At 41.6% G+C, this 12,567-nt stretch overlaps 1 protein-coding gene across 2 annotated transcripts in view; it reads right to left on the reverse strand.

Annotated features, from left to right (window-relative positions):
• Window positions 1–12,567, reverse strand: part of LAMA4 (laminin subunit alpha 4) — a 576,642-nt gene that overhangs the window by 396,442 nt on the left and 167,633 nt on the right. For both annotated transcript variants that reach the window (XM_069607855.1, XM_069607854.1), the window contains exon 4: window positions 10,850–10,930. In XM_069607855.1, coding sequence (XP_069463956.1) covers window positions 10,850–10,930 — 81 coding nt within the window. The remainder of the gene's footprint in view (window positions 1–10,849; window positions 10,931–12,567) is intronic.

Raw genomic sequence — 12,567 nt, forward strand, 5'->3', positions numbered from 1 at the left:
CGCATTCAGTTCCATGAATCAACAAAGGCGGATTTCCACGCAGTAGCTCGTGTAAGTACCCTATTTTTCGCACAGATAATTCAATGAATCAGCCCTATAGTGTGGAGCTAGAAGGGTTTATAGCGCCCAAATTTCCAAATTCCATGAGTGTCGCCTCGAGCAAGTCCTGATTGTTCCCATTCCATGCTGGGACCTACAGTTTAGTTTTTCCGATTGTAAGCATGGGCCTACAAGTCCCGGCATGCAATTGGAAAAAATCGAGACTGGCTTGAGGTATCGTGGATGGAACTGGGAGACCTAGCCGATGTGAAGGTTTTAGTGGGATATGAGGCAGCATCCAGATTTCTTCTGTTTAGTTAGTTTATCAAAACATTGTTAATACTGAACACATATTTTGTATTTTTATTGCAGTTATGGAAGTCATTCTTAGAAACCTGAAACTTCTTGTTTTCTCAATTGGGGAAACACTTCTCTTTTGCTTGGTTAGTGAAGCCTTTCTTTTTTCTCTTTACTTTAGTTAGTGTAACCTTAATTTGTTTAGTTTACTTGTGGGAACGAGATTCTTTTACTTTTAGAGAATTCGTTGTTTGTTTTTTTTCCATTCAACTTTTCTTTATAGTCGCTATTTTTAATAAGGAAATCTTAATGTGTTTTATTTTGTTTTGTTAGGTAAAGAAGTATTTATGTTTTGTTTGGGGGATCCATGCTTCGTTGGGTTTTTGTTTTGCTTCTTTGTGGAAATCTGTTTCCCTAGTTACTGAAAGTTAGTAAAGTCTTGCAGAATTTTGTGGTTTGATCGGACTTTTTATGTTTAGTTTCATTTCAATTAGTTTGAAGGTTAAGTATCATTTGCACCTATTGCATTGAATTCCTTGTATGCTTTGTGTTGTGATGGTCTGATTATATGGGTTACACGACCAGAGGTTGGGCATCAAAGCTGACCTTACCCCCTTTCAATATCACCATGAAAATATGTTTTTACCTGAATTGTAGGAAAGTGCTTGTGCCTCCCTTGTGTCCGAAACTGTGAAAGTACTTTAAAACACGTTTACGGACATTTATCAAGGTTTACCTGCACCTCTAGGGCGGAGGTAAAAATTGGTGGATTTTCATTTTCAAAAAGCTACTCGCAATACATCAGGTTGAATTTTATTGGAATACCCTTGGTTTTTCACTCCAAACTTGTAAAAGCGTGGTCGCTAAAACAGGTGCTACTTGGCTAATAACACCTGTTTGACTGCTAGTTCCTGCCTTGTACTCAGCCCCTTCTTTCATTCTAGTTTCCTTTGTCTCTGCTCCTTTGCTCTTTTCCTCCTTAAAAAGAGACACCACAAAGCATGCTTATGAGAGAAACAAGCAAGGATCTATTGTATTGAAGAAGTGACAGCTGTTTCGCATGTAGTGCTACATGTTTGTGACATTTCCATTCATGAGGCCAGCCATCCTGGTCTCAATTGTCTACCACCTCTTCTGTCTATGTGCCAGCCCCTTAACAGGAAAAAGAAGAATGACAGCACTCCAGCTGTCTGATTGAACATAGGCTGCTCTTCGGTTGACTCTTACATCGCATGCAGTGCTGCAAGTGTTATAATACAATTTGCAACCACTAAGTGAACTGCTGAACGTCAACACAACGGGGCCCATGTTCCTGAAAGGTTGAACTGAGCAGAGGGGGCCTGTTAACTTTTGCACTTACATGCAAGCAGATACCGTGTGCACAATGTATGTCATTTGGACCACCAAGGCCAAATGTGAGTAAAAAGCAGGCAGAATCAGAATACGCCTTTGTGCACTTCGTAGTGCAAATTGCGTCAAGGCTCTCCATCCTTTACTCATGGGAGGCAGCAACTCCAAAGGATTCTGATGGAATCTTCATGCTTCGAGCTGGGGTAAAAAGCGTTTGCAGTCCATAGGAAACCAATGCATTTGGGCCCACTTGAACCAATCACCCTGTCATATGATATGATATTTATAGCGCCTCTGCGTACTACTCAGAGGTTTCTAAACGCGGACCCAGGGATCGAACCTGTGTTGCTCCGTGTTGTCTTGCTTCCAAGGTGAGCACGTTGCCCGCGAGCTATCCTCCGAGACGTTCAGAAATGCTTGCAGATTTCTATGTGGGACTACAATGTCGGTGGCGGAAATGGCAAATCTGGTCCGAGCCCCAGTGCTGCCTTACAAATCGATCACAACGCAGAATAGAGTACACATCATGTGTACAGGTTTAATGCCTACGGGTTATACCGTTCCCCATAACACACATAACCCTGGACATTTGCATAATTGAAGTGTTTAATTTATTCAATGTTCTTTGCATTCACTGCGCCTAATACCTCAAGTGTGAGGGACACGTGAAACAACTGCAGATCTTTCAGAAATGCACTTGACTGTGGAAAAGACAGATGCGTTTCTACTCAGAGAGAATTATTAAAAAGGTATGAGCTGCGAGAGAATGGTTTTGTAGAATGGGATTCCGTGGTGGTATTCTGGGATTACATTGTTTGAATAATAACGTCAACGGCCCACGATTGAACACGTTACGCTATTTAACATTATTCTCTTTACTTCTTGCACAGTAGAATTCCAACATAAGCGATACAAGCGCGTAGAAGTCTTGACAACTGAGAACAACTGTCCACAGCACGCAAAAGTTGACAACAAGCGACATCCGCCAGAACCTACATTTTGGTTGTTGGTGCTCGCCTTTTCATTTTTCAGGTCCTCTGCAGTTCAGTTGACTATGGATTCTCCTGTGTGCTTGTGCTCGTCAGATGCACACACTTTTCGTTTACTGACCTATGGTTGCCTATCGATTTGGCTCATTGCTCAGCGAAGATAATACACAGAGGCACTCAGATGAATGCACCACTTTGGCTCAGCAAACGTGTTCCTATTGTGGAAATTGAATGGAATAGCCCTGTTTATAGTGCCTTTGGGCGAAGAGCTAACAGGATCTTTTGGTCGTACCTGCCACTTTGACTCAGGACTCTACTCAAACTTTCCACAGCGCAGCCTCCACCGCTCAATGAAGGTCCAAACAGTAGATTGTCTTTCTGGAGTCTCCTCTCAGATGTCAAGCTGCCATTGAAGTCCTCATATCTTAAAAATGAAACTCAACATCTCTGCAATTCACACTCAATTGTCCCAGCTGTGTTTCCTGCCCTTATTGCAACCTTGGTTCAATCTGTGATGCCTTCTCCAACATACAGTATGCATGGATGTTGTTCTTGTGTAACACCTGCATGCCATCAGTATCGCCTAACACTGCCTGTTGCAGGATGCACTAAGGTAAAGTGGGGCAAGGATGGGGATTTAAGCAGGCATCCAGGTTTTGAGCACTTCTGTTGCTGGAGCATGTGCCAGTAGCTATAGTAAAGGAGAGAACGCAGAGCCAGAGGTTTGTGTCTTGGTAACAGACGGTGTGCCACATTTACAGGCCTAGTGCACTTTAGAGATCTGGAGGAGGCAGTAGTTAATGGACCTCAGATGGTAGCGGGGAGGTATTGAATACATGGGCAGGTAATGGGGAGAGCACAGTTGGTGTGGAAGGCTTCAGTGACTATGGACAATGCCATGAACTTCATTTGGCCACCAGGACCCACAACAAAGGCAATACAGCAGTGGGGAGATATGTTCATGTTACAGTGTTTTGGTTATTAGAAGCCGTACTATAATTTTTTTAATCTTTTATTTTTATGTAATGTGTTTTCGTTTCCAAAGAAACTTTTCACATACAAAGGATATTCACACAAACATTACACATTCATAATAAAAGCCATACATTAAGCAAATCATTCATTTAAATTGACAAATCTCATCTTAATCATGTTTTCAATTTCATCAAATTTTAATGAGTTGATAACTATATAGCTACAAATATCCCTACTAGAAAAAAAAAACATTCAAATCTTTTCCATAGAAGAACTCAAATCCGTCAATATTCAATTTAATAGCGATGTGAATAATTGGAATCAAATGAAGGCAAGTTGCAGTATCACTAGCTCATAACCGCCTACGTCAAGGTTATTTACAGAGCTGTGTCAAAGGCTCTGTGATGGCCACAATATGGCATGGGAAGAGCACAGGAGGAAATGAGGGATCAGGCGTATTAGGTGGCCGAAGCAGGTTCAGATACACAAAGTGATTTGTTGTGCTGCGGCGAGAAACGGATTGATGAAAAATAACGATTGCGGCGGGGGGAATTTAAGGCAGATGTCAGGCAAGATTTTAGTGTATCAGAATGTGATTAAGTCTGAAGATTATTATGTCATCATGTCTGAAGAATATATACAAATATGGGATTAGCTGCAGGAAATGCAATTAAAGGATTTAATTAAAGAGGCTTGCAGGTGATTGTGCTATCAAAACATTGTCGAAATAAGTCCAATTCTAATCGCTGTCGCTGATAATATGTTTGCATGTACTACCCAACAAGCTCCCAATTTCTCCTCTTGGCACAAACACAGTGCTTTTCGGCAGAACTTGTGTGCAAACTGTTCTGAAGCCAAAATGAGCTTCTAACACTCGCTAGGAAATTGCAGTGGCAAAGAAGAGCTTTAAAAAACTGGAAACATGATATGGTGTGGTCACCCCATTACTACACAAATCTGCTAGACACTAAACAGGTATTTATAACACAATGGAAGGAATCATGTCTCATAAGCATTCACTGAAAACATTCACAAAACTCTATTTGTTGAGACTAAGGATTCCTTTAGGGTTGGTATCCTCTAAGGAGTGCATGATATAAATGCAATAATCAATCACTTAATTGATAGATCTCAGCTTGTCAGTCATGAAGGACATGACAGAGTCTCTACTGACTGTCCATCACCTTCTGTGTGTGACACTGATCAGTGAGTGGGTTTAATAGATTAGCCAGTAGTACTGATAAGGCTCATATGAGGAATCTGGATCCTTTCAGACAAACACTGTAATGAAGATATAATTAAAGAACTATCATGCATCAGTTACCAGCTACATTACTGAAGACTGTGCTTGCACCTCCTCCGCCAGGAAAATGCACAATACACAGAAATCAGTGGCTAACAACGGGTTCCATGCTTGGCATGACACGCAACCATGATGACAACCATGATGACTTCTCATCCACTGCATGTAGTGGTGAAATCCAAGGGAGAGTGGGATCTCCCATAGATCTGGTGTTGTTCACCCCAGCATGTGGTTAATCATCAGAATGAGGGTAAATCAGCCTGAGCATGTGATGTTTCGCCCTGGGTGCATGTCAGTCCTGTCATAAATGGCTCTCAAAATGTTCACTAATCTTTGGATTATTAGTCTCATGAATGTCTCAAATCTCTAGTGTAACACGATTCTAAAGTGTTTCCCGAATCACAAGGGGTTCAAATATTCTCCCTGATCCTCAACTTTCAGATGAGTCTTTTTTGAGAAAGACTCAAAGAAAGACTTTTTGAATTATACAGAACATCAGGCAGAGTAAATTCTTAGCCAGCATGACTTTGTCAGAACCTTGCTTTGTGAAACATTGTCAGCTTACAACTCTGGTTTTTGCCTACACTTAACTTTTTCAAAACTTGCGGTCTGTAACCCTTGGCTCTCCAGATGTTTTGGGCTGCAACTCCCATCAGCCTGGATATCCCAGCCCCTTTGATGAGCAGCAATTACCCTTGCGATGGATGGGGATGCAGATTTTATTCATACATCAATAATCGAAACGACTCAGGTAGTTTGGAAAAAGGAAGTTTGTTTTAATGTCAATTATCTAAAACAGGGAGTACAACGAACATCAACACTTGCTCGATCCTCTCACTCAACGAATCTTACGAAAAACAGAGGTTATATTGAGCAAATTCATCATCAGTGGAGTGTTGACCTGTATCATTACCAAACTCATCCTCTGTGGCAAACTACTAAAACCTATTGCAGGAAGTGACAGGCTCTAAGTGAATATCTAAGTATAAGTTCCATATCAGTATAGAACATTGAAGGAAAGTGATAGGGTACTTAACATCAGGTGGGGCAACTAAGCCATTCCCTTAAAATGGCCACTATGAATGTCACTAAATATACGTCGTCCCATTGGCTACACAAATTATAAGACCCTTAATTACGCAGTCCTCTACAATTGGTTGGCTTCTAACCCCCGTCAGTACTTTTTTCCACCTATGTCTAGCAGCTTGCAGATTGAACATCCAGGTGCTGGTGAGCTTGTCTTAACACTAGCTTCCCACCAATTAGCAAATCAATCCATCATCACTTCAATGGTCCAGTGTCAATTAGAGCTTTGAAGTCTGGCCTTGAGTTTGTACTGTGCTCTGAGAAATTTTAAGGAGTGTGGGCACAGTCTGCCCTGTGTGTAGGTGTGACCACCTTGTTCTTCCAACTTAATTCTTCCATGTGACTGGAGACCATGGAATCGAGCCTTTTAGTGTATTAAAATACTATTTTCTAATAGTCCTCTAACATTTTTTGTTTTGATGAAGCCTTCTGAACAGGAGTTTCCGTTCTTTCACACAAATTGTATCCAATGTCAGTTCACTTCAGTTTGATAAGACCTTGGCTTCTTTGGCTCATCTAACTCCTTCTGCTGAGATTAATTTTGTAATTCAATTTGCTTTTTAACTGCGACACACTGAAATGATGCCTTCTTGCTAATATCCAGCACTGCTTATAATGAGTAGTGGAAACATTCATCCTTTACTCGTCCATATGGATATATCCATATATATATATATATATATATATATATATATATATATATATATATATATATATATATATATATATTTATTGGCACTTGCTGCAATCTATTTACTATAAAGCTAGCCTCAAGATTACTTCATCTGCTTGCATTTCTTTTGGATCTGTACACATATAAACTAGCTTAATATCTTCATCTGGTTCTATGGCATAAGCTTTTTTTCTTGATCCCAAGATGTCACTTATCTTGATACTTTCTTGATGCCTTATAGAATATCTGCATTCTCTGGTCTCTGTGTCGATTCTGTGTGACGTCACCATTCATCTTTTTTCCATGTATCTGCTCTGCTTCTTCAGGAATCTCATTCAAATGGCCATCATATTTTCTTGTATGCAGGAACAGTTTTTTCAATGGGTACCTTGCCTCCCAGATCTTCTTAGATATTGTTACTTTCACTAGTACTGCACAGAGTCCATACTCTGCTCTTTGTCTGTTAAACTTCTCCGTGTATGTCTCAACAGACAGGTAATATGGGTGGGGCGGTTGGAGTAGGAGTACTAGGCTCCTCCTCTACAAGCCTTACCAGCATAGTTAATGGTGAGGTCTCATGGGAATCGTAGTCTAATACATCTGGAAAGTCGCAGGTTGCGGACCCCTGTTCTAAACAGAACAAAACTCATAAGCGCTGATGAAATTAATGATCCTTTAGTGAAATAACAATTACATGGATGAACAAACCACGCACATCCTCAAGGAACTCCATTGACTGCGATTCAAAGTCTGCATGACCCTGAAGACAGAAAGCCTTACTTTCAAAGCAACACATGGGATGAATTAGATTCTACTCTGCAGGAGTATAGGAATGATTAGAAGCTAAAACGCGCATTCAGCCCACAAACCTCTACAAACCAAGAGCCAATACAACCATGAAGGTAAAACAGTCACAGTTAAAAGGTATACCTCCTTCGTCTTTTGTGGTTATGTGGGCCGAGGGAAGGCTTTACTCTCAAGGGGTGTGTTAATATGGTTCAGTAGCATGCCAAAGAGCAAAGTACAACAGTCCAAAATAAAGTAATGTCCAATCAAGGTTCTATAAGAATATAAATGTTATTCAAACACACCATATACCATATTAACTAACTAGAAAACACTGCAAAACACAACCGTGTAGAAAGAACACATAATATGCAATAAAAGAAAGATGCAGTACTTTGGGTAATGAGACAGGGGTAGAAAAAACAGTAAAAAAACACAGTGTTCAAAGGCACTACAATAACCTGTCCAGTCTCTAGGGCCCAAAGATGGACCAGGAGAGCAGATATTAGTCAATACTACCTTTACAAAGGTCTTGGTGGTTCGACAACCTTGAACTAGCCTTCTCAGCATCGATTGTGGGTTCTCTTTGGTTCGAAGGTGAGCTAGTCTAGTCGTGATGGCCCAGCGGCAAGCAGGCATGAAGTCCTGGTCGAACGGAAGGTTGCTGCAGTCTTGAATCGTCTACTCAAGCTTAGCGATCGGGTGGCCACCAGGCTCAGTTGTTGAGGATTGTCAGGGGTTGAGCTGGTACCAGTATGTGCAGGTGAGTAGATTCTATTTGGGGGCTCTTCAGTAGCTGTTCGGGAGATACGAGGGTCGGGTAGATTGACTTACTGCAGCAGCGATGACAAGGCTGATGCTTTGGATGGGCACTCGAGCAATGAAACGCAGCAGTGCATTGTTGGTTTAAGCCAGGGCAAAAGCACGCTTCAGCAGGTGTGGTGCAGCGACCAGAGTCGAACAGGTAATGGTGGTTCAAAGAACAATAAATGCCAAAGACAGCGTCAAGGGGTACTGATAGTTCACTCAGTGTCTAACATGCTCGAATCTTCGATCGCAGTGGGTTGACGTTGAAAACAGGGAACTCATCTGTTCTGCCTTCCAGGTGCTGTGTGTCCCACTCCAGGGTCTTAAGAGCCAAGGTTAGTCCTTTCTCTGGCTCCCAAATATGGGGGAGGTGTGCACACACCTTCAGGGGTCCTGCAACATGGTGAGGTCCCTGGCAACAGGGTAGCTGACAGAGATGCACTTTTAGTCCGGCAGCAGACGTCAGCCCCACTGGTCCCTGGGGATGGTTAGTGGACAGAGCTTGCCTCTGCCTTGAAACACCTGCCTTCACCTCATAACTGGAGGACTCCGGAAGGGACTGCACTCCCAGCAGGGTCCAACAAAATGTACTTTCAGGATTGGAGTCCAGAGGATGATTCAAATAAATGGTGTGAGACTCCTCCTTTTAAAGGTGAAAACCCACAGGTGATTGGACTAAAGCTAGTCTGCTTTATAGGTCCAATCCCTGCTCTTGAAAGAAGTGGACTTTGCCCTTCTGACTTCACACCTAAAGTGCTTTGTGCTACAGGAAGTACAGGGGAAAGAAAGAGAGATAACGAGAGAACCAAGATGGCAGAATCTTCTCAAAGCTGTATAGATCTCTCTATGGCTACACTAACCCACCCCCTTACCTTCTCATTAGAATCAAGGGCCTTTAGATATGCAACTTCCTGGTGTGATAGCTAGCCCTTTGTGAATGGGTGTGCCCTTTGATTCCTGTTGCCAGGCCAGCTTCCTGTGGAGTGCCTGTCCCTGGGGAACAAGTGTTACCTGCCCTTACAATGAAACAAAGAGAGGCAATCCCACAAGGCTACAGTCCTGCCAGTCTGCAGGGAGAGCCTTGCGTGGATTGAATACACATAAGACTTCCACAGATGAACTGGGCCCACAGGTCTGACACATGTGTGATATCAAATTGAATGTTGCTGCAATGGTTATAAGTAGTGCCATGCACCATGCCTTAACTCAGAGATAGCTTTATTTTGAAGTTTGACCTGCTAACATCTTGGTGTATTTTATTTATTTATTTATTTATTGATTTTTTTATTTGATATTTGTAAGAAGCCTATACAACAAATGGTGTTGTAAGGTGCCACAAGACAAAAAATGGGTGGGGGGACAATGGAGAAGATCACAATAACGGTTCTACTAGGCCTTGTGACATTCAGATCGTGCAAGTGCAGTTACAAGAAGTTGCGAGAGAGAGGGAGGTGCGGGAAGTGCCAGTCAGTGCGAACGCCAGTCAGTCAGCAGTATGTATGATCATCATAGTTTTAGTACAGGAGGCATATCTTAAATGCAGCCCCTGCGTTGCAGAGACTTGGTTGTCAAGACAGCTGTCAAATGAGCACCTGTGACCTCTGAACCTGCTCTGTGCCACTGGTAAAGTAGCAGGTGCTGCAAATCAAGATACTGATGTATCAGGACACAGATACACACTATGTTTTTGGCATGGACTTTCTGAGAGGGGAATCAGATCAGCAGATTACCCTGTCAGCGATGGAATTACCTGCATCGTTATATTATTTAATCAAAATCAAAATGCCAGGTCTTAACACCAGATGGCAATTCAACACAATAAAGCATAAGGACTCGTCCTACCTAGATAAAAGCGTTATATGCGATCTTACCGACCACAATTACACAGCGGTACATTTCATAGTGGACAAAATACCGAAAAACACTGATTTTCTTTTTTTGTTTTTTTTATTTGGGGGTCCCCCGTAAGCCCCTGTTTTTTAACCCTTAAAACGCCACCCAACCCCATCCCGTCCCATTTTAGCCCCTTTACCCCAAGGTATTTATTTAATTAATGGTCACAGTGTTTTTCAGTGTTATGGTCCACTCTGAAATTTACCACTCTGTTATGTTTTAGATATTTTGACTGGATACTGAAAAAAGTCTCCCCATCTCCAGAGGCAAACACAAAAGCAAACAGTCTCCTACCATGCATTGGAACTGTGGCGCAGCATAACCAGCACGCATCTGGTTGGCCCCTTCCTCAGACACTTCAGGAAGAACCCTTTGCAAGCTGCTGATCATAGTGTCCAGGATGCTCACATCCCCCAATCCCCACTCTATCTCTTCCCTCCTCTTTGTATCAACTAGGATATTCTCCTCTTTTATTATAAACCTTTTTTTTTACTGTAAAGTGCTACAGGTTTTCACTACAGAAATCCCATAATACTTTCATTACTTGGATATAAAGAAAGCATTTGTAAAATCACAAACAATAGGCACATGAGTACATCCATGCTGCATTTTATAACCACAAAGCTGTATATGTTACTTTAAACTACTTACCTTTCACAGTTGGGCCCAGCATAGTCTCCTTTGCAAATACATCTCACAGTGCCACTTTTTCGACCGCACGACACAGCAAAGCTAAAACATTATTGAAAATAAAAATATGATTTTGTACTGTAAAGGAGAACGTACATGCTATGCAGGGAAGTATGCTATTTTCAGACAATATACAACAAAATCGAATGGGTATTCATTGTACTATTTTGCACCTGCATATAAAAAAAAGGTAGGCATTTCTATAGCTGATATGCAATGCATGATCAAGTCATCAAGACATATTCAAATGTTGTTTAAATTGAAAATGCAGAGGAGGAAATTGACATGGTAATAGTCCGAATACATGCAACATTCATTTGACAGACGCAAACGTTTCTGACGTTTTTCCGGTAATTATCAAAAGGAAACACTACCTATTAAGTTCATATTTTCTGTGTTACAGACAAAGCTAACTAAACAAACTATGCAACTAACAAACCAGTAAACTACTTAGAAAATGAAACTTGCAATTCACTATCAAACTAGCTACCTTACTTATTAATTGCCCAGCTGGCAATGTCACTGCCAAGCAACTACCTACATACCCAACTCATATCCAGTAAACCAACTAGGGCCTGATTCACAGGAGCATTTTATAATGGTGCAATCCCATTGGAAAACGCTCTGTAAATCAGGCCCTAAAAATCTAACGCAGCGAGATGCATGAAGGCTAACTCAATGTGAGGAAGCTGGAATGTGTAGCGTATGTGTGATGTGCTTTGGTTTGTGTTTGGTAAAGATTCTTAAAAGAAATATGTTGCAATATGTAAGCCTAAGGGAAACAGGACTCGTTGATTTCCCTAGGAATGCAAATTTAAAAGATATGGGTGATTTCCAATCCTCTCTCTCTGGTCCTGCAGCTTACCACAAAGCAAGGCAAGCTGAAGGGGTGGGGGGCGATTTTACCAGCTTCCGGTGAGTCTGCAAACCATGATCATAGTTTAGTATATAGGACAGTGTTACACATGTGTTGGCCTGGTTTAGATGTATCATGAGCACTACAGATCATTGCTTCCAATGCTGCAGGTAAGATCTATGGCTTAAGCCAGGCAGGCTCTTCCGCATGTGTATAGAAGCATGCTTCCCCAATGACCTGCAATTGAACAATGAGAACAGATGTTTGCTGATGCCAGCCTTGGTCACTACATTTGTAAATGTTAGGCATACATTTTATATTATGGACCTACTGTGGCAAGAATGTGTGCGCTGTGATGGTCTCTGTGCACTATGAGTTTAATCGATGCACTCAAAATATTGAATGGGTGATACAAACTTTGGATCAATACATTAAATTAATCTATTTGAAACTTCATTAACTTGGTGACAATTCAGGCTGAAGCAGTTCATTGAAATATAATGGGCTCGATCGAGTAAAGGTAAATTTAGAGATGACCAGCTACGAAGACAACAACAGACAAGACCGTTGTCTTCAGCAATACTCTGAAAATTATTAAATCATCGCCTTCACCAGTCGAGGGACAAAGCACACAGAGAGCTCAGCAAAAACATCCAGCGAAGCCAGGACTTACCTCCTACCAACACAGCGATTACGCCACTTTGAAACAACTACCAGAACGACTTCATGAATGCTTCATGAAACAGAGTGCCCCTGTCACGAAGCCCATATATGGGCAACTTTGATTCCCCATGGCAAGTAAAAAAACATGGAACACGCTTTC

This window comes from Ambystoma mexicanum, chromosome 4q, assembly GCF_040938575.1.
Source record: "Ambystoma mexicanum isolate Mex_15411 chromosome 4q, UKY_AmexF1_1, whole genome shotgun sequence".
NCBI lineage: Eukaryota > Metazoa > Chordata > Amphibia > Caudata > Ambystomatidae > Ambystoma > Ambystoma mexicanum.